General features: G+C 42.0%; 1 protein-coding gene across 2 annotated transcripts in view; it reads left to right on the top strand.

Moving 5' to 3' along the window:
- The window catches only part of CDK14 (cyclin dependent kinase 14), a 555,604-nt gene that overhangs the window by 256,439 nt on the left and 277,424 nt on the right, over positions 1–21,741 (top strand). For both annotated transcript variants that reach the window (XM_074984765.1, XM_074984766.1), the window contains one exon: positions 6,048–6,142. In XM_074984765.1, coding sequence (XP_074840866.1) covers positions 6,048–6,142 — 95 coding nt within the window. The remainder of the gene's footprint in view (positions 1–6,047; positions 6,143–21,741) is intronic.

The following is a 21,741-nucleotide window of genomic DNA, read 5'->3' as shown; positions in this document are numbered from 1 at the left end:
GGACACTACATTTGCCTTTTTCCAGTAATCTGGGATCTCTCCCGATCTCCAAGAATCTTCAAAGATAATGGCCAAAGGCTTGGCAATGACATCTGCCAATTCCCTCAGTACCCTTGGGTGCATTAAATCCAGTCCCATGGATTTGTATGCATCTATTTTTTTGGGTAGCTCTTATCTCGTTCCTTCCCCACTGATGGCTGCCCTCTACCTTCTCATACTGCATTCTCTAGCACTGTAGTGTGGGAGCTGTCCTTGTCCATGAAGACTTAGGCAAAAAAAGCATTGAGTACTTCAGCTTTTCTTACATCATCTGTCACTAGGTTACCTCTTTCATCCTGTAATGGCCCCATACCTTCTTGAATAACCCTCTTATTTTCAACATGCCCGTAGAAACCCTTCTTGTTACCCTTCACATCCCTTGCTGGCTGCAGTTCCAATTGTGCTTTAATTTTCCTGATCTACAGCCTGGCATTCTCCAGCCATATATTTATACTCCTCCTTAGCCAACTGTCCACGTTTCCATTTCTTATACGCATCCTTTTTGAGTTTAATCTGACCAAGGGTTTTCCTGTTAAGCCAAGCTGGTTGCCTACCATATTTGTGTTTCTTACTGTGCAGCGGGATGGTTTGTTCCTGTGCTTCTAAGTAAGACTTCTTTAAAATACTGCCAGTTCTGTTGAGCTCTTTCCCCCTTCATCTGCATTTCCCAAGGAATCCTGTCCATCAGTTGTCTCAGGGAGTCAAAGTCTGCTCTTTTGAAATCAAGGGTCTGTATATTACTGTTCACTTTTCTTCCTTTTGTCAAGATACTGAAATTTACCATCTCATGGTCTCTGCAGCACAGGTTTCCACCCACTTCTATTTCTCCTACTAGTTCTTCCCTGTTTGTGAACAGCAGGTCAAGTTGTGCATGGCCCCTGGTCGGTTCCTTCAGCACTTGTACCAAGAAGTTATCTCCAACATTCTTCAAAAACTTCCTGGATTGTCTGCGTGCTATTGTATTGGTCTCCCAACAAGGGTCCGGAAGATTAAAGTTTCCCATGAGAACCAGGGCCTGTGATTTGGAGACTTCTCTTTAGTTGTCTGAAGAAGTCCTCATCTCCCTGATCAGGCGGTCTATAGCAGATACCAATTACAACATCACCTCTGTTGTTTCTGCCTCTAAGCTTAAAACAAAGATAATCAACTGTTTTTTTTCTCCCTCCTTATACTGGAGCTCTGAGCTATCATACTGCTCCCTCCTCCTTTTCTCTCCAGTCTGTCCTTCCTAAACAGTTTGTACACTTCCATGACCATGCTCCAGTTATGCAAATCATCCCATCAAGTCTCTGTTATTTCAACCACATCATACTTTTTTTGACCATCCCAGGACCTCTAATTCTTCTGGTATGTTCCCTGGGCTTCCTGCATTTGGTACAAGCATCTTAGAAAAGTGACTGTTTGGCCCACTTTCTCCTCTTCACACAGAAAACCTACTTTATTGTTCCCTACTCCTTCCCCACTTTTCTCATGGCTTGTGTCACCATCCCCCGATGAACCTAGTTTAAAGCCTTCCTTGGTAGGGTTGCAAGACTGCCCACAAAGATGCTCATTCCTCTCTTCGTTAGGTGGATTCCATCTCTTCCCAGCAATTTTTGTTCATGAAAGAGAATCCCATGGTCAAAGAAGCCAAATCCTTCTCTGCGACACCACCTACACAGCCACACATTTACTTCTATGGTTCAGCGATCCCTCTCCAGACCCCTTCCTTTCACAGGGAGAATGGACGGGAACACTACTTGTTCTTCTTATTCCTTGATCTTTTTTTTTTTTTTTTAGGGCTATGTAATCCACTGTGAGCTCGTCAGGGTCGCTCTTGGCTGTATCATAAGTTGCTACATGGAGAGTAGGAAGGGTAATAGTCTACAGGTTTGATGATTTTTGACAGAGACTCTGTAACATCTTAGATTCTAGCTCCTGGCAAGCAGCAAACTTGCCGGGATTCTGGGTCTGTACAGCAGATGGATATTATATATACATATCCTACATGATGGAAGGATTCCAAAAGACATCCTGTATGGTGAGCTAGCCTCTGGCAAAAGACCTCCTGGGTGCCCCCAGTTGCGCTGCAAAGATGTCTGCAAGAGAGAGCTCCAGAGAGGTGGACATCGAGCTGGACAACTGGGAAGAACTAGCAGACGACCGCAGCAGATGGAGGCAGGGGTTACACAAGGGCCTTCAGAAGGGCGAGATGAGGATCAGACAGCTAGCAGAGGAGAAGCAAGCATGCAGAAAGCACACTAAGGACTTGCCAGACACCCACCACATCTGCAAGAGATGCAGCAAGGACTGTCGCTCTCGTGTGGGTCGTCATAGTCACAGTAGACGCTGTAAATGAAGTCCTCAATTGAAACTATAAAGGGCGCGATCCATAGTCTATGCAGACTGAAGGATGCCTACTACTACTACTACTGATCAGATTAGTGCTTGAGTTGTTTATCACTTTTCGGGGTATCGTTAGCTTACTGGCATAAGATGGCAAAGCCTAGAGCACCTTCTTGTGACAGCCATGATATGAGAGATGCACCTACTTCAGTTTCCCTTTGTGTCCAGAAATAGTTTAAGTAGTCTTTCTGAAAAATATGCATATAAAATATCAATCACTTGTATGGTTAATTTATTATAAAAGTTACACAGACAAGTCCCATAATCATAATCCAGACCCTGTATTAAGTAGAGCTCCTGGGATCCTCACCGTTTTCTGCGTTTCCAGTGAAACATCCATGCCCTTCACTATGCCCTGGCTCTCATCCCTCAGTCGTCACCAGATTTCTCTGGCCGCTGCTCCGTGGCACAGGAAGGACAGCAGGCCTATCCGTTGGTTTCCTAATAATTCCTCCCTCTTTCCAAGAATGATCTGATGATGGCTTTCTGCAGCTTTTCCTGGAGAGCTCCTCCAATTTCTTGACTCTGATGGCTTTCACTCACCAACTCTCTTTGCTCACTGGGTTTTCTTGTTTCATCAGATCTTTTATAGTCCCAGGTGCTGACCCTGCCGTCTGAGTTGGCCAAAATGCAACCCCTTGTTTGGCTCAGGGGTGTTGGACCTATTTAATTTACTGGGACCTGCCACCATGTATTACCCAATGATAACAGCTTTAATTTGGCCATCAATGCTGAAATTGTGAGATTGAACATTCCTAGTATCAATCAGTACTTACAGCTACAGGATAGAGGGCGTTAAGGAAGAGGAAATCTCAGCTGTGATTCTTTGTGGCATCCCGAAACTGAGGAGTTTCTCACTGTTGGCCAGTTAGCCGTAGATCAATCCTTCAAGTTCCACAAATCCTGTGGGAGTCATGTGAGGCCAATGTCATCTATGATGGGGAGCACTGGCTCTGGATCCCTGGTGTGTTCTTGTCCCATCATCCTCCCCTTCTTCATAGCATAGCTCCAGTAGTGGGAGTGCTACCTGGTACTGCCAAACAGGAAAACTTAAATGGCATTGTGCGGGGAGAGAGGGAAAGTTGTATGTTGGAATGGATTTATCGCTCAGGGCTGTATCACATTTTCAATACAGTTAAACCCCCACTTATGCATCTTCATGGTGGGCGAAACTCACTTTAACTCGAGTTTCACACAACGTAAAGTTGCTGGGCTGTCAGCCTTCCTAGGTTCGTGCAGCAGCAGGCAGCTAGACAGGCTAAGAGACCCTTCCCCCTGCCTTCCCAGAGCAGCACTAGGCCGTGCTCTGGGAGGTAGGGGGCAGGCTTTTAGCTCATCGAGCTGCCTGCTGCTGTGGGCAGCCAGGTGGACTAAAACCCCCTTCCCAGAGCAGTGCTGCTGTCAAGCTGACAGCCACACTGCCCTGGGAAGGTAGCGAGAAGGGGTTTAGCCTCCCTAGCTGCCCCAGCTCCAGCTCACCCTGGCCCCCTCCCCCCCCAAACTGGGGGATCCGACTCCAGCCCACTCATGGGGTTCTGGCTTCAGCATGCCCCCCACCCCCGCACAGCAAGGCTCCTAACCCATGCCCACCACCCTTGTGGACCCAGTTCCAACCCCCTGTCTAGCTCAACACTCCACCTAAACCCCTGCGTCCCTGCTCCAACCTCCCTTGCTCCCCTCCCATGCCCCAACCCACTGCCCAAGCCCCCTGACTTGCGTGAAATTTGAGGTATGTGCAGGTTATGTGGAACGTAACCCTTGTGTGTCTCGGGACTACTGTATGAGGGTAATCCCTAGAGGGCCAGTTTGGGAGATGATGTGTGCCTGCCTCCGCTCAGAGCAGGGCTGTCCATTCCTGATCTGGGGGTCCTAGGTGCTTCAGAGTGTTCTCTTCTCTTTGTCGTGGGAAGTGTCTGAGCCTCTTGGATGCATGGGCTAGGGGGAGACCCACAGGCACATGATGTTGGCATACGTTGTGCTTCATTATTTTCTAAAACAACAGGGGAGAGGGAAAATTAAAGTCCTGAAAAATTGCTACTGAAACGTACCATGAAATTCTGCGGTGTTACGTGCATAGTGTGCTTCATGATGGTGACTGATGTTCATTCTGCTGCGATGTATGCCTGACAAGGTACCAATGGCTTGTTGCCACTGGTAGCACATGGCTTGTCATGTCATATTGCTTAACTGTGCCAGATTTTCTAGAACATCAAATATACATGTTAATTATGCATTGCAGAGCAAGCATTAAATATACATTGCAGTGTGAAAGAATTTTTCAGAGGGGGTTCTTCTGCAGCTTCAGTAGATACAGTTCTGTCACTATTCTGATACCCTGATATTAATTAAAAGTATGAGTTGATAATGGTTTTTAAAGTACGAAAATACTTACCTTATTTTTCTATTGTCACTGATTAGTACAAATAATTACCTCGGAATCTAAACTTGTAAGGGAGGAAGTTATCAAAGTGCTATGTACAGACTAGGTGCTTGTTTTTGATTAGAAAGCACCCTTTGTGCTTTGCTTCTGAAAAGGAAAAGGCATTTTGAAGAAAATTTCATATCTTACCCGGGATGCATCTTACAGATCATAGGGTTGGAGGTGATCTCAGCCGATTGTCGAGTCCAACAGCCTGTTCAGAGCAGGAGCAGCAGTCCCAGCTAAATCATCTCAGCCGGGGCTTTGTCAAGTCAGGACTTAAAAACATCTAGGGATGGAGATTCCACCATTTGCCTAGGTAACCCCTTGTAGTGCTTCTCCACCCTCCTGGTGAAATAGTTTTTTCTAAAACCCAACTTTAATCTTCTTCACTGCAATTTGAAACCATTGCTCCTGAGATACAATTATATTGTAGATTATAAAACCAACAGATACATTTGATAGGCCAGAAAATGATTGGATATATTCAGTAGCCACCATTCAAGTGAAACTTCTGTCTTAGAGCAGGTTTAAGTTGGATTAGCAAAATGAAGACAATAGTGAGAGAAGGAAGGCTTCATCCTCTCTTGAGTTGTGAGAATAAATGATTTTTAGTTCATTAGCTGTGCTGAGCAACTGGTGGTGTGCATGTCATGTTGTATTTACCAGGAGCAAAATACTTGCAAAATTTGCAGTGAATAAAAAAAATCACTTTTTGCTGGCTTTGTTTTGCTTATGAGTATTTTTATTAATAAAATTGAAGTAAATTTCAAAACAAGCATTCAAAATGAAAAACTTAAACCCCAAAAATACAGGTTTGGGTCAGCCAAGACACCTAAAACTTTGTCAAATTTACTTAATTGTTTTGGTTTGGGGAAAAAAACTACAAAATCTAGAAAATATTGAAATGTTTTCTTCACGCTTATTTAGTTTTTTGACCAGGCCAATTCAGTGAATTTGACACAAATTGAGTTAGATCTGAGTGAAAAATTTAGCCCCAAAATTACCCACTCCTAATCCTGAGGGATGCAGAAGGATGAAATTGAGGGCATTTTATCACCTCCCAGGACTAAACCCTAGATAGGCAGCCATCAAATGAAATCTAAAGAAGGAATTATCATCATTTGAATAATTTTGAAAACATCTAAAATACTTTTTCTTGTGAAAGTATTTTTTTTTATAATGTGTACATTTTGCTTTGCAGCTTCCCTTTTGAAAGGACTCAAACATGCTAACATTGTGCTGCTCCATGACATCATTCACACGAAGGAAACTTTGACTCTAGTGTTTGAATATGTGGTAAGTGAAATTAATTTTATGTGATAGGTAAGCTTGGAAGAATTTAACTTCTGTTGATAAATGTTATTTTTTACCACATATGCACAAGCTGACAAAAATTATTGCACAATTATTGAAATTTATATATAGGCGACCTAAGAAAAATGCTTTGAGAACTGTAGAATTTGATTTAACGCTATTTATTTTTATATGGATTTTGACAATTTGTGGTTTAATGGTTGTAAACTTTTAACATTTTGAAACTCAATATCGACTGTTCTAGCCAGTGACTGTGAAAATTTAAATTGATCAAAATAACAAAGACTTGAAAAGAAATATTATCCATTGGAATGACGAAAAATAAAAGTTGAGTTCTGCCAACCCTAGTACTAGGGAATGATCCAAACCCCACTGAAATAAATGGAAAAACCTCTCATTAATTTCAGTGGGATTTGGAACAGTCACTTGATAACCAACTGCTTTATGTAAGAGTGAGTATTATAAAAGGTTCTTTTTCTTAATGGAATATTTTGAAAAGGGAAGGTTAGCTGCAGTAGCCCTATGTCTGAGGCAGTTGAGTGGCTTTACAAATATGTCAGATTACTGTAATGTTAAATTGACTTTTCATCTGGTGTATTTAACACATGTGCTGGGCCTGGCTGGTTTGTGAGAACATGTTCTTTAGTGCCAGAATAGATGTAATTAAAAATAGGTAAGAAGAGTAAATAGGATTAAAATACCCTATGGGTGGTAATATCTTTCTCAAATGTGATAAGTGAAAATGGCTGTTTGTTGTGACAAGCTTAGTGCAAGGTTTCTGAAGGTACCTTCTTTACTACACAGTGCCTGTAAGGAAAGTCTGATGCCTACAATTTAGGCTTCATAGATTTATTTTTTCCTCTCACTGATGCTTCAGCTATTAATTAAAACTTCAATTTGCATAATGTACAGGGTAACGATCTAATTGTGTTCAGAGTATTACTTTCCCAAGTCTTGGGCTTGAACTCCTAATTAATCTTTCTACATTTTTCTAAGACAAACATATGGCACTGGTGTAGAACTACTTCAGCATTTAGCTGTCGAATCATGCAATGTACCATCATAATTAACCTCCCAATTTTCACAGATGGATCTAAGAACACGCAGTGTATATGAAACAAATGAGTCTAGAAGAAGTTTGACTTTAATAGAATATCTGTCATTATGCTGTAGTCAGTAAGGCTCAGCATTTATTGTGTAATGACTATTAGTTAAGCTTTTGAACCTTGATTGATTTTTTCTGTAACATTCACACGTACTGGATTAATACGTCAGACAGAGGCAGTGGTTTTTTTCTTCTTCTCAGTAGCCTCACTTTATTTTTTACAAGATGAAGTACATAACACTCTTGCTTAACAGCTATCTGATTAACCGGTACACTTGAATAACCCACATGACTCACAGCTGGGCAAATGTGGTCAGTGGACACCGAGAGGGAATGCGGAGAAGTGGTGTCTGGGCAGGGTTTTGTACAGAGTGTGAGAGCAACGTGCCCCCTCCCCCCCCCCCCCGCCACCTCAAGGGAGGGGTCAGCTCTCTCAGTGCTGCCCTGCATTCCTCTGTGCTGCGTCTGAGTGCAGCTGGCAGGTGAAGTGGTGTCAGGGCTGGGGTTTGTGCACAGAGAGGGAGAGCAATGAGTTGCCCCACCCAGGGAGGGGCAGCCCTTTCAGAGCTGCTCTGTGTCCCTCCATAATACATCTGAGTGCAGCCAGCAAGATCCTCTGCTCTCCCACCCAGCATGAGTACTCTTGATTATACAGAATGTTTCATTATCGGGCAGCCTCCTGGTCCCGTGGTTGCCAGATATCGAAGACTTTACTGTATGTGGTTTATCATCTGGAGAAGATTTTTGCCTTGTTTATTAAAATGTGGCATTTACGTTAAACAATGTGGTACTCTGGCTACAGATTACTAGTGCAGAACAGCTGCATAGATCTTTTTTTTTCATTACATCAGGTGTAGAGACAGCAAAACAAATCTGATTGGTTTTGCTTAATCAGTTATTCCTGTGTGCCTCACCTATAAACTTAATAGGCATTAAGCAAGTGTTGGCTTATAATATTAAGTAGTAGAGTGGACCTACATTTGCAGAATTTTACATGAATGCAGTTTTGTGCCCTTATGTCAACTGCTGTTTAGCTCCATTTAGTAGAAATGGAAAAAAAGTTTTCCATGAGAAATTACATGGACTTTGCTGCCTTTTGTAGTGAATTTCAAACATTGCACTCTTCCGAACCATCCCTAATAAGCATCCCTCCTCCATGTTGCATTGAAAATGCTTAGGCCCTTATCCTGTGAAAGATTGTATGATACATTGTCATGCCAAGGAAGAGTCCATTGAACTTATAAATGATTTTTGAATTGGGGGCTTAAGGCTGTAACCTATAAGATGCAGAGTACTTTAAACTCCCTTTAGGTTATTAGAACTTGAGAGTACTCTGCATTTTGTGAGACTGAGGCCATATTGGTTTCCAAGTTATGTTACTCGAAAGTAATTGGTAACGATATGAGGAAAAAGCTTCAAACACAATTGTGTTCTTTTTAGAAATCCAACAGTATTTGGGGTATCATGTGCTGCAGGGACTCCTGCAAACAGTGTGGCATGCAGAAAGAGAGACCAGGAAGGACTCTCTCTAGCATTCCAAGACAGGATGCTAGAAATCTGTCCCCCTTCCCTCAGTGACCGCCTCATCCCTTTGCCATTGAATGCAGTTAGTCCCACATCTCAGATAGTAGAAATCTGTGTGGGAAGTTCAAAGTTCTGATTCTCCTGGTGGTACCTGATGGAGTTGTACATAATACAGTAAACTCCTGTTTAACCACTATTTGATTAACTAGCACATGTGAGTAGCCGACATAACTCACAGCTGAGCAGCTCTGGTCAGTGGACACCCAGCAGGAGTGCAGAGAGAGCGGAGGAGCCTGCTGGCTGCACTCAGACACAACACAGAGGGACACAGGGCAGCAGTGAGTGGGCTGCTCCCTCTCCTTCAGCAGGGCACGGGGAGGTGTTGCTCTCACGCTCTGTGTACAAGCCCCAGCCCTGACGTTGCTTCTCCTCTGCTCAGTGGACACTGTGGAGGAGTGTGGCGAATCGGTGTTAAGGCTAGGGTTTATGCACAGAGCGCCAGAGCAATCCCCCTCCCACCCCCCACCCTCACCAAGGGGGGCGGCCTCAGCGCTGCCCAGCATCCCTCTGTGCTCTGTCTGAGTGTAGCTGGCAGGCTCCTCTGCTCTCCCACTCAGCATGAGCTACTCATCTGAGGCTGTGTCCTGCTGGCAGGTGTAACAGTCTTCTAATGTATGTGGATGCTTTTGGAAAAAGTCTGGGAACAATATTCTGCATAGCCACCCGTCTGCAAAATTGCTCCTCGGTCCTGATGCTGTTGAATGTTGGCTCCCGTTTCTTTGTGTAAAATGGGTGTGCTAATAGCTGGCCTTTCCAGTAGGGGAAAATTATCCAAACTGCTCTGGTTTCATCTCCAATAAAAGCAGTGTTAGGCAAACCAGGGTGTGGTTCAGAAGCAGACTCCAATTAATTTTAACCTCCAAATTTGATGAGGTGGGAGCCTTTGCCCACCTGGGTCCCATTTCTGTTGATTGCAGTACAGTGCTACTGTTGTTGGTAAATAAACTACTCTGCATACATTTTTGTTTTTCTCAATACCTAATCTTGTTTTTCTTTAGTGTTACGCATAGCTAGGTATACCTCTCTATTCTCCCGACTATTTGAATATCTGGCAACCGCCTGATCCTGTGGCTCAGAGTTTACTGTAAATCTGATTTATCCTTTTAATACTTTAATTAGAAAGATCATAAGAAATTACCTGCAAAAATCTGGTAACTGTTACATAGATTGCAACCATTAGCACCAGTAAGCTAGGAAATACCCATTTTAAGACAACCCATGCAACCTTTATTCTGATTCCTTATTTGTATAGATTATGATAGTCTTCATTTAGATGATCACATGCTTCCAGAGGACCCCAGCCTCACTGATTTTATGAGATGAGGTCAGAAAGAGTCAAATAAAGGTTGCCAACATAAACTTCATTAAATCTGACTTCTTGATTTTTGTGAGTGATTTTGCAACCTATTTTTAATGCCTTTATATCTTAATTAAATATAATGCAAGATAGGTATCTAAAATGCCCAGTACCTCAAACTCCTACGTAGGAGTTTAACTTGATGCAGATGAGTGATCCCACTAAAGGCAATAGGATTACTTTGGAGTAAAGTTAAATGTGTGCATAAGAATTTTCAGGACCAAGGACCAAAGAACTTACAGGAGGTTAATATTTTGCTTTAGTTCCTGCTTATTGCTGATTTTTATCATGATATTGTGCTGCTCTAAAATTGAAATCTTAGAACTATTATTATATTCTCCCTAATTACAATTTCAAATGTAATAGATATAAAATGGAGTAATTAAATAATGAACAGTTACTCATCTGAGAGAGTGCTCAGCAATGGAGCTGGGAGGTTGTCAGGTCATCAGTTTGATGATGATGGCCATCAGCATTAATTTATCTATGGATCCTCTAGATTATCAGAGCTGTCCAATTTCAGAGCTGACCATGAAAGAGGAGAATGGAATTACGTTTCATGTAGCACCCTTAAGACTCAAAGTATTGCAACGTGCTTCACAGTAATGAGTTTAGAAATGGATTAGAACAGTGACTGGGCAGGCAAATGTGACCATGTGCTCAGCAATAGCTCAAATCAGAGGTTGCTTTATTGGAATTTTGTCTGTCAGTTTTGCATGTAACGCGACTTCCTGATGGATATTTGACCTTATATCCTTCGGTCCCAGGGGAGAGAGGCACCATCTGAATGACAGAAATAATGTCAGTGTTGGATAATATATATTATAGTTTAATACTACGGCATAATTCTTTGCATGCTTTGGTGATTATTATATCAACTAATTATTCAGGAATTATTTGCAATTACTCAAGCTCTGCTGAACAGAAGGCTAAAGAGAAAAATTTAAATTTATAACGGATTGACTGAAAGGCACCTCCTGTTCCCTGAATAGTTAGGAATATGTGGACTCTCTGAAATCATTGTTTCAAATATGGGTAGAATTAACTCAGTCTTTCATCTGACTGTGGCAGGTACATTTGCTTCCATGTAGTTAACTACCTTTGGAGGGGGACGGGGCCTGTTACACAAGTGCCTAAACATAAGTCCTGTCCTCTCTATGTAGATGTTGCAATTCATGTCACTTTTTGAAGAGTTGGTTAAACGTCTCCTCCTTGCTGTGCAGTATGTTGTGTGGCTGCATGGCTGAAACTCTTCCTCTGAAGGAACTGGCTGCTTTTCCCTGTTTGCGTCTCAGTGTTTTTAGTGTATTGAGACTGTTTGTAAATAACTGTACAGTTTGTCCAAAATCAAATGACTCACTTTTAACAGTAGAATATCCTGTATCTTTGTCTTCTCTCTTTCTGAAAAGGAACTGGGTGGGTCCTGAGACTACAGACAAAAGCATATTCACCAGCATGCTGTAGCGGAGCAGCATGACTGCTTTCTTCCTGCCCGCGAAGGCCCCTGTTCAGAAGACAGCATGACCTTGTGGGGCAGGCCAGCTCCAGAAAGTGTCATAAACCACCTTCACGCTGAGCCAGCCTAGCCAGAGGAAATGAGGAGGGTTGTGGGTGAGAGAAGGAGCAGAAATCCTTGAAGAAGGTTTCACGTGTGCTGTTAAACTTGGCATTAGTTAGACTTATTATTTCTTCATGTGCCTTTTATAGAAGGAAGATAAATTTATCCCTAAAAGTTAAAGCATTTTTAGAAATCTACAGTAAAAATTGGTACAAGCAATTTCTAAACAGTTGAGTTTTGTAGTATTACACATAATGATGTAAATATATTATCAATAACTGAAGTAGTTATCTCTGATACATGGCATATAAAACATGAATATGTAGAGAGCAGTACTTCTCATCGTGCTTTTATTATTTATGAACAAGAAATTAGAACAGATTTGATTTACTGAAAGCATGATTCTTAATAAGGAAAAATTATATTTCTGCCTCAGCCATGCTGTTAAGGGGAAAAAATAGCTCCCAGACTAAGTTGACATTGTAATTTAAAAGTAAGGCTTTTCAATCTACCTGGCTTATTTTAATTGTCTTTTTTTAAATTCCTTCCCATTAAAGCTATAAGTTAATTCTGACTGGTTGATTACAAGACTCAAAACCTGGCTTGCTTAAACAGTGAATTAGCTTACTAAATTGCATTCATTCCTATTTTTCCCACTATTTCCTATGGCAGAAGTAGGTGAATATTTCTTGTTTGACAGCAACACAATTTGACAATAAGTACAGCTGTATAGTTTGTTGCAATTAGGAGAGCGACAGACCTGAATTTTCAAAATTAGTGGCTGAGTACCCATCTTGAGACCTTTTAAAGGGGCTAATTTAAGAAAATATTTAGCACCTACTGTCTGAAAAATCAGCTTCCTTTAAGATTGTTCAGGTTAGGCACCCTAAACTGATAGTCATTTTTGATTACTTTTATCAGATTAGGGCTACGTCTGCATTGTCCCCTTCTTTTCGAAAGGGGGCATGGTAATGAGCAAGGTTGGAAGATGCTAATGAGGCACTGCCATGATTATGCAATGCCTCATTAGCATAATAGTGACCATGGCAATTTGAAAATGCCGCTTTTGAATTGTGAGCTGCTTGTGTAGATGGGAGCTTTTTGAAAGGAACCCCCCCCCAGTCTTTGAAAGTCCCTAATTCCTAAAACCAAATAGGAATAAGGGGCTTTTGAAGTTTGGGAGATCCTTTCAAAAAGGTCCCTGTTCACACGGGTGGTGCGTGAATCGAAAGCAGCACCTTCAAATTGCTGCTACTGCCATTCTGCTAATGAGGCAATGCATATTCATGACAGCACCTCATTAACATCTTCAAACCTCGCTCATTACCATGCCCCCTTTAGAAAAGAAGGCGCTAGTATGGATGTAGTCTAGTTGAATTATTCTAGTTAAAATAAAGAAATAATGGAAAACATTTATGTAGTAAAATTTGCAATGAGTCGAATTTGTTCACATTTATCTGTGTCCTTTCCCTGTCCTTCATGTGCTAGACTGCAATGCAAACTATATACAGGGTCGCTCATCTGCCTCTTCTGTCTGAAATCTCAGGAGGGGAAAGGGAATAGGTGATGAGGTACAGCAAGTCTTCTGCCCTTCGCCCTTTGGAAAGAAGAGGGAACAAGTCTCTCTTCTTTGTGGGAGTGGGGGAGATAGTGGGAAAAGAGATCTTTTTGTACAGGAGTGAAAAATTTGATGGCAGAATCCTGCTTTGGACCCGTTTTCTTCCCCTGTGAGTATCTACTCCCATGTCACTTACTTTTAGCAAAGACTTGAGAACCCCAGAAACTCCAGCTGCCTTTTCCATTTTTTTTTCCCCATTGGTACCATGGTCGCTGCACAGAGGAGTCCCATTTACATTAGAGCACACACTGAGCAAAAAAGACAACAAAACATGGCTGGAGGAGCAGCGGGAGAGGAAATCTTATAAAGAGAGAACAGGTGATGAGGGAATACTGCTGTAGGGAGAGCATTGTTTTCAGACATTTTTAATGAATGTGGGAGAGACCAGGTCCTGCTAAGGCCAGAGGCTGTGTCTATGCTTGCCCCCTTTTTCGAAGGAGGCATGGTAATCAGAGTGATGGGAGATTACCCATGAAGTGCTGCGATGCATATACAGCATTTCATTAAGCTAATTCTGCCCCGTGGCAACTTCGAAGTGTCACACTTCAAAGTGCTGGCATGCCGTGTAGCTGTGGGTACTTCGAAGTGCCTTTAACTCCCCGAAATTTTGAGTGTAGTTTGGTGATGAAAACAACACTGGCTTGTGAGATTTCTACAGGGGTTTCTGAAGGAGGGGAAAAAAAGAGATTGCTGGGCCCACAAGGTGGAGAAGACAATTATAGATAAGGGAGTCTGAAGGAGGGAAGGACAAAGAGTGTGAAAAGTAGACGGTGTGAGAGGGAGAGAAGGTTGACTGAACATATTGAAGGATTTCTGTAGAACTAGAGGGAAAGATAAATATGCCACTTCGGAGGGCATTCAACCCCTGTCTCTGTGGACAGACTTCGTGGAATTTGGGTTTTTCTTCTCCTTTCCTTCTCAACTGAAATTTTATGGCCTGACCCAGACATTAATAAATAAATAATAGATGTTTTAATGCATGGTTTATCAATTGTTGCAGAGTACAACAGATCAATACACTTCTTTAAATTACAGATTGTAACCATTCTTAAGACCTTACACTGCTAATCTTATAACACACATTGTTTATATTTGTATCATGTCTTACATTTATTACTGCTTTTATGGACTTGAATAAATGTAGTCAATGCGAAGTTTGAGTCAAACAGGCAAGAAAAATTTTAGAAATGAGTGAGCTATCTTGTGTGATACATTTTAATAATTTGGTCCAGTTCATCAAAATGATATGTTTAATCATATCAGTAGCCCAGTTAAAGTGAAGGAGATTATTCTTATGCCTAAAGTGAAGCACATGCACAAGAACCATGCTGGATCAGGGCGGAAATGAGTAATTTATGCTTTGCATGGATAGCAATTAATTTAAAATATTCCTTATTTAAACAAGTATTTTTAAAACTTATGTTTAAAATTCCTAAAATATGATACTGAAGAGTCTGCCATCCAATTAATTTTCCTGGCAATTATGAATTGCAAATCTGTCATACATATTACCTTAGATGCATCCCACACAGCATTCGACTTCTTAGTTTTAGTAATAAACCAGCATTGCCTAAATTAAAAACTGACAATATTTCAACTGCTAATAAACAGTAAAGATGATCCAATCCTGCTTCAAATTTTCAGTGGTTTTTATTTTAATGATGTGGATTGTTACTGTTTAGTTCAGGGAACCCTTAAAATGAGAAGTTCAGTCTAATTTGATTCAGATTTAAAGTCTGAGTCAATTTGTTTAATTGAATAGGCTTCTTGTGTGCAAAATTATTTCCCAACACAATGTTTATCATGTTTCTAAATCTCCTTAATTGCATATTTTACAGGCCCCACAAACTAAAACCAGATCTCCCCCTAATTATTATGTATATTTTATCTTTCCTGAATACCGGCAGTTTCTCTTGATTAGGCTGTAAGCAGCCTTTCACATTCAGTTTAATCAGCTTAATGGTTAACTTATATGAGATTTATTTTAAGTCACTGTCTCGTAAAAAGGATCCGTAATTCCAGTTACCTTTGCTTTGTGCCTCTGAATGTAACCATTTTGCTCTTTGGAAAAAGTCATTAGGAAGTCCAGCTGAATATGACAAAATTAAAATTACAGTAATTGTCATATGGCAGTGGCTTGCATAGTCTTTACTTCAGGAGGTTCATTATAACAGCCTGTTGCTTGAAACTTGCTTAGAAATTTTCTTCTTGGGAAGTATTGGGGGGAGCTGTGTTAGCCTGTATATGCAGAAATGACAAGGAACCTTCAAGACCAAGGCTGTGTGTGGTTACACTGGCAAGTTTTGCCAACAAAAGTGGTGGAACGTCCACAAACAAAATGCATTGTGGACAGTACAAACTCATCACTTTTGCCAGCAGCATTCTGCCTCTCAGCAAAAAAAAAAAAAAAAAAAAAAAAAAAAAAAAAGCTGTGTGGACGTTCGGGGGGGTCTTTTCTCGACAGACAGGGCATCCAGAACAATGGACAGCCCTGTCTGATGTGCTTCTGGGTGCCTGTTTTCTCGAGAGAGCTGCCAGGCAGTCTGGCTGTTCTGTTGACAGAGCAGAGCTCTCTTTCCAATCATCTTTTGTGTGTGGCTCCACTCTATCAACAGATAATCTGACGGTGACTTCTGTTGACAGATCGCTGTAGTGTAACCATAGCCTAATAGGTTTATTTTACCTTAAGCTTTCTTGGGCGAACACCCACTTTGTAAGATGCATGCAGCTTTTTTTCATGAAATTGATCCATTTCCACTTTATATGGCTAAATTCAGTGTCTTGTGCTGTGACAAGTATCACGGGGTAGCCTTGTTAGCCTGTATCTGCAAAAGCAATGAGGAGTCCTCCGGCACTTTACAAGCTAACCAGTTTATTTGGGCATAAGGTTCTGTGGGCAAAGACCCACTTCATCAGATGCAACTGACAAAGTGGATCTTTGCCTGGGAAAGCTTATGCTCAGATAAATGTGTTAATCTCTAAGGTGCTGCAGGACTGCTTGTTGTTTGTGAAGCTATAGACTAACACAGCTACTCTGAGATGATTTACCGCTCCAGCATCTCTCAGCTGTAGGTACAGATGAGATTGAGACATAATATAGTAGTAGTATTCACATTAACAGGTGTGTTGTGAACAAGACACGAGAAGTCATTCTCCCGCACTACTCTGCGCTGGTTAGGCCTCAGCTGGAGTATTGTGTCTAGTTCTGGGTACCGCAGTTCAGGAAGGATGTGGAGAAATTGGAGAGGGTCCAGAGGAGAGCAACGAGAATGATCAAAGGTCTAGAGAACATGACCTATGCAGAAAGGCTGAAAGAACTGGGCTTGTTTAGTTTGGAAAAGAGAAGATTGAGGGGGGACATGATAGCAGTTTTCAGGGATCTAAAAGGGTGTCATAAGGCAGAGGGAGGGAACTTGTTCTTCCTTGCCTCTGAGGATAGAACAAGAGGCAATGGACTTAAATTGCAGCAGGGAGGTTCAGGTTGGACATTAGGAAAAAGTTCCTAACTGTCAGGGTGATCAAACACTGGAACGAATTGCCAAGGGAGGTGGTAGAATCTCCATCACTGGAGATATTTAAGAAGAGGTTAGATAGATGGCTTTCAGGGATGGTCTAGAAAGTGCTTGTTCCTGCCATGAGAGCAGGGGGCTGGACTCGATGGCCTCTCAAGGTCCCTTCCAGTCCTACTCTTCTATGATTCTATGATTGTATGATTTTACAGAGGTGGAATATAAGACAGAGAAATTAAATGGTTTTTACGATGCTGTAGAACAAATCTGTGATAGAGCTAAAATCTTTGAGTCCAAGTTTTAGAGATACTGAGTAGCTTTAACTGCCATTGAATTAAAAACTCAGAACTTCTGAAAATTTCACCCTAAAAGGGTAGGGCCTTTAATTGCAGAGTAGACCCTCCTTGAGTGTAATGTAGGTTATTGGTGCTTGAGCCCAAAAATGTTGGTTGCAGTCTGATTCACAGCTTCTGTAGACCTACTCTTGCTGAATCTGCTCCAACTTTCCATTGTCATCTTCTTTCTTGTCATTTCCCTATTTGGGGTTGTCATCTCTCATGTCCTCCTTCTGAAACTTATTGTACATCAGACTGTCATGAACATTTGGTTTTCCTAAGGTCCACCGCTGTACCAAGTCATTGACCTCTCCTTTGCTTGTCTTTCGTCTATGATCGTTGCAAGGGCCATCTTATCGAGATAACTCCCAGGTCTGTGCTGGGTGTGCTCATAGTCTAGCCTGGCCTCCCTCAACATATCTTTCACTGGGGGGCAACCAGTCTTAGGCTTCATTTTGTTTCCTGTGCAGAGTCCAACCATTTGACCATATCAATAACTTCCTTTTCATGATGGAGAGCATGCTTTATTATTATTATGGTGGCTAGCCAAGTCTCTGTCCCATACATTGGGCTGAGTCAAATTACAGTGTCCTGTTTTCTACCTTTTAATTTTACTGGTGGTGGTTTATCACAGAGAATTGTGAATCAGCTCCTGCCATGTCACCAAGCAGCTTTTGTATAATGTCAGACATCACGTAGGAGGGCACCGCTGTCAGCAGCTATTGACTCTCAATATTTAAATTTTTTCACTCTGCTCAACTCTCCTGTGCCTGTAACATGTTCTTATGAGGTAGGTCATCCTTCCACAGTTATCAAAGCCTCAGTCTTGCATGCTAAGTTCTCCCCAGCTCCAAACTGCGTGCACTCAGCTGATTCAATTACTTATCATTGGAGATTCGAAATCCTGCAAAATGCTATTCCCTCCCCCCACTAGGTTGGTGACTTCACCTTTTATGTGAATATGCCTTCACTATCTCTGTCTGACTGCTAGGGTGATCAGACAAATAAACATTCCTTTCTCCAAGGCAGACAGGTCTTATACTTGGGTAATATGTGTATGTAGGTAGTCTGTTGTATCTGACGATGACGTCTTCAGCTTGCACAGGCTCATTGGTTGTGGACTCGCATGTGGCTGAGGAGTCCAAGCTTTGAACGGCATGGGCATTCACAGTGGGGGCAAGGGAATTGTCCTGGCTCTGTTGGTGCGGCTGCTGCTACTTGCTGCTACTTGCTAATATTGCTTGCTAAACACATTTTAAGTACATAATTTTAGCACATATTTGTAACTGCACAGTCTCCATTCATATGTCATGAAAGAATATTAATGAGCAGTGAGTCAGTTTCCTAGTGATCTCCTACCTGTTTAGCTACAGATGATGACCGTGTGTTAGGTATAGTGAGTATGTCAGGTCGGACAATTGTTACTGATAAAGAGTAATAAACTGCAAATAGCCATCTGTTTTACCAGCCCCATTTGGCTATAACTACTGCAGTTGTTCCATCATATGCTAGATCAGACCGACACATTCTTCTGGGACATGCCTTCATCCAAACTCCACCAAACCTGGTAAGCCTTCCCCAGCTCCTTAAAAACCCATTGCTGTTTGCTAGCTCTGCTTGTTCTTCCGGTGCTAACACACAAAAAATCGTGATGTAGCTGCAGCAGCATGGGCTAGCTGCCTCGAGCACAAATCCATCCCGACCTACGGCAGCTAGCCCATAGTACAGTATCCCACTACCCATGCTACCATGGCTCTACTACTACATTTACCATGCTGGTTAAATGAGAGCTAGTTTGTGTGTCTGTCTGAGCTGGGAACCATGCTTCCTGTTCCAAGTGTAGACTTACCTTAGGGGAAGGATGATAATGTAGTTAAAGCTGAGAACTTAAAAATAATATCTGAGCTCTGTTCCTAAGTATCCAGTCAAGATTTTATAAGCCTCTATCTTCATTCTCCCTTTAGTCCCCTCTTTTCTAAGCTGAAAAGTCCCAGTCTTTTTCATCTCTCCTCATATGGCAGCCGTTCCAAATCCCTAATAATTGCTGCTCTTTTCTGAGCTTTTTCCAATGCCAAGATATCTTTTTTGAGGTGAGGTGACCACATCTGCACATGATGTTCATGATGTGGGCACACCACAGATTTATATAGAAGTAATAAGATATTCTGTCTTATTCTCTATCCCATTTCAATATTTCCTACTGTTCTTAGCTCAGCAGAAGTGTCCATCCTGTCTCAGGGACTGTTTCTGCCCTGCCATCCATGCACATGATACAATTCTTTGGTGATCCGGAAGCTTATTTTTCACCCTCTCTGACTCCAGAAGCATTTCCAGCACATCAGGCTTGTGTACACTACCACCTTCCTTCGAAGGAAGGATGGTAATTAGGGTGTTGGGAGTTTATTAATGTAGTGCTGCGCTGCATACGCAGCACTTCATTAAGCAAATTCCCCCTCACGGCAACTTTGAAGTTTTAAACTTTGAAGTACCGGCGTGCGTCTAGCTGCGGCTGATCCGCTGGTACTTCGAAGTTCCAGGGCAACTTCGAAGTCCCTTTACTCCTCAAAACTTTGTGTGGACTCCTCCTGATAGTCAAAATGACAGTCAGGACTTTTACGTAGACTTCTTGAAGACCCAGACTGACATTGTGAACAAACAACATCACATGCCCCGTAACCCCAGTTGCTCAGAAGTCAGCACTATTCACAGCTTCAAAAACAACTCTGCTTTGTACTCAGTGGCTGACAAAGGAGGTGCTGTAGTCATCATGAATAGGTCAGGTTACAAACAGGAGGCTCCTAGGCAACTCTCCAACACCACGTTCTGCTGGCCACTATCCTCTGATCCTGCTGAGGAGTACCAAAAGAAACTACATCTGTTCAAGAAACTCCCTTGCAGTAGCACAGGACCAAGTCTACACACATACACCCCTCAGACAACCCGACTAGGAGTATTCTGTTACCCAAAAGTTATAAACCTGGAAATCCTGCACTCCCCATCATCTCAGAAATGGGCACTCTTACAGCAGGGTTGCCCATCTATGTGGACTCTGCTCAGCTCCTACTCTATGAGCACTCCTAGCTTTCTCTGACACATCCCTGGCTTCATGAGGATCACATTGGTGATCTTCCTGAAAACACCATCCTGTCCACCACAGATGTAGAAGCTCTCTATGCCAATATTTCACATGAGGATGGATCACAAGCTGCCAGGAACAGTATCCCTGATGTTGCTATGACACACCTGTTGGCTGAGCTTTGTGACTTTTTGTCCTCACCCACAATCATTTCAGATTTGGGGACAATTGATTCCTTCAAGTCAGTGGCTTTGCTGGGGTACCTCTATGGTCCCACAATATGCAGACATTTTTATGGCTGACAAAGAACAATGCTTCTTCAGCTCTTGTCCCTTAGGACTGCTCTTCTACTTGTGCTACACTGATAGTATCTTAGTCAAGAGCCTCCTATCCTTCGGTCAATATGTAGAATTCCACCAGGACTTCAACAGTTTCCACCTCACCATCAACTCCCGCCTGGACCAGTGCACACAAGAGATCCTCTTCCTAGACACGTACAGTACAAGTCAATGGTGGTAACACAAATGCCATCTTATACTGGTAACCTGCTGACTGCTATTCTTATGTACATGCCTTCCATCCAGGACACGTCATAAGATCTTTTGCCTATAGCCAAGCTCTATGATCTTTTCCAATCCCTCACACAAAAACAAACACTTACAAGATCTTTATCATGAATTCTTAAAACTAAAATACCCACCTGGGGAAGTTAAGAAATAGACTGACCGAGCCGGAGGAGTATCCAGAAGTGACCTACTACAGAACAGGTCCAACAAGAAAAATAAAAACATCACAACTGTCAGCTACAGACCCTAGCTTAAAACCTATCTAGTGCACCATTAACAATCAACAACCTAACCTGGGAAAATGATCCCTCACTCTCACAGATCTTGGTAGGCAAGCCAGCCCTTACTTATAGACTGATCTTCAACCTGAAGGAAGTGCTCACCAGCAGCCCACACCATGCCACAGAAACAGTAACCCAAAAACCTTACCCTGCAACAAACCCCATTGTCAACTCTGTCCACATATCTATACAGGATACACCATCCCAAGACCTAATCACATCAGCACAACACCAGGGGCTCATCCTGTTATGTGTCTGCTAATGTGGTATATGTCATCATGTGCTAGCCTCTGCCATGTATATTGGCCAGATTGGACAGTCTCTGTGCAAAAGGTTAGATGGACACAAATCAGACATAAAAAAGGTAACATAAAAAAACTAGTAGGAGAATACTTTAATCTCCCTGGCCACTGAGTAACAGATTTTAATAGTTGCCATCCCTATACCCCGCCAAAAATCAACTTGAAAATCAGACTATGTAGAGAAAGAGTTGCAATTCATTTACAAATTTAACATGCTCAAATTAGGATTGAATAAAGACTTAGAATGGTTATCTCACTGCAAAGGGAATTTTTCCTCTTAGTATTCACAC

Source organism: Carettochelys insculpta, chromosome 2 (assembly GCF_033958435.1).
Source record: "Carettochelys insculpta isolate YL-2023 chromosome 2, ASM3395843v1, whole genome shotgun sequence".
In the NCBI taxonomy this organism is placed as follows: domain Eukaryota; kingdom Metazoa; phylum Chordata; order Testudines; family Carettochelyidae; genus Carettochelys; species Carettochelys insculpta.
This window is presented reverse-complemented; position numbering and strand designations above follow the sequence as displayed.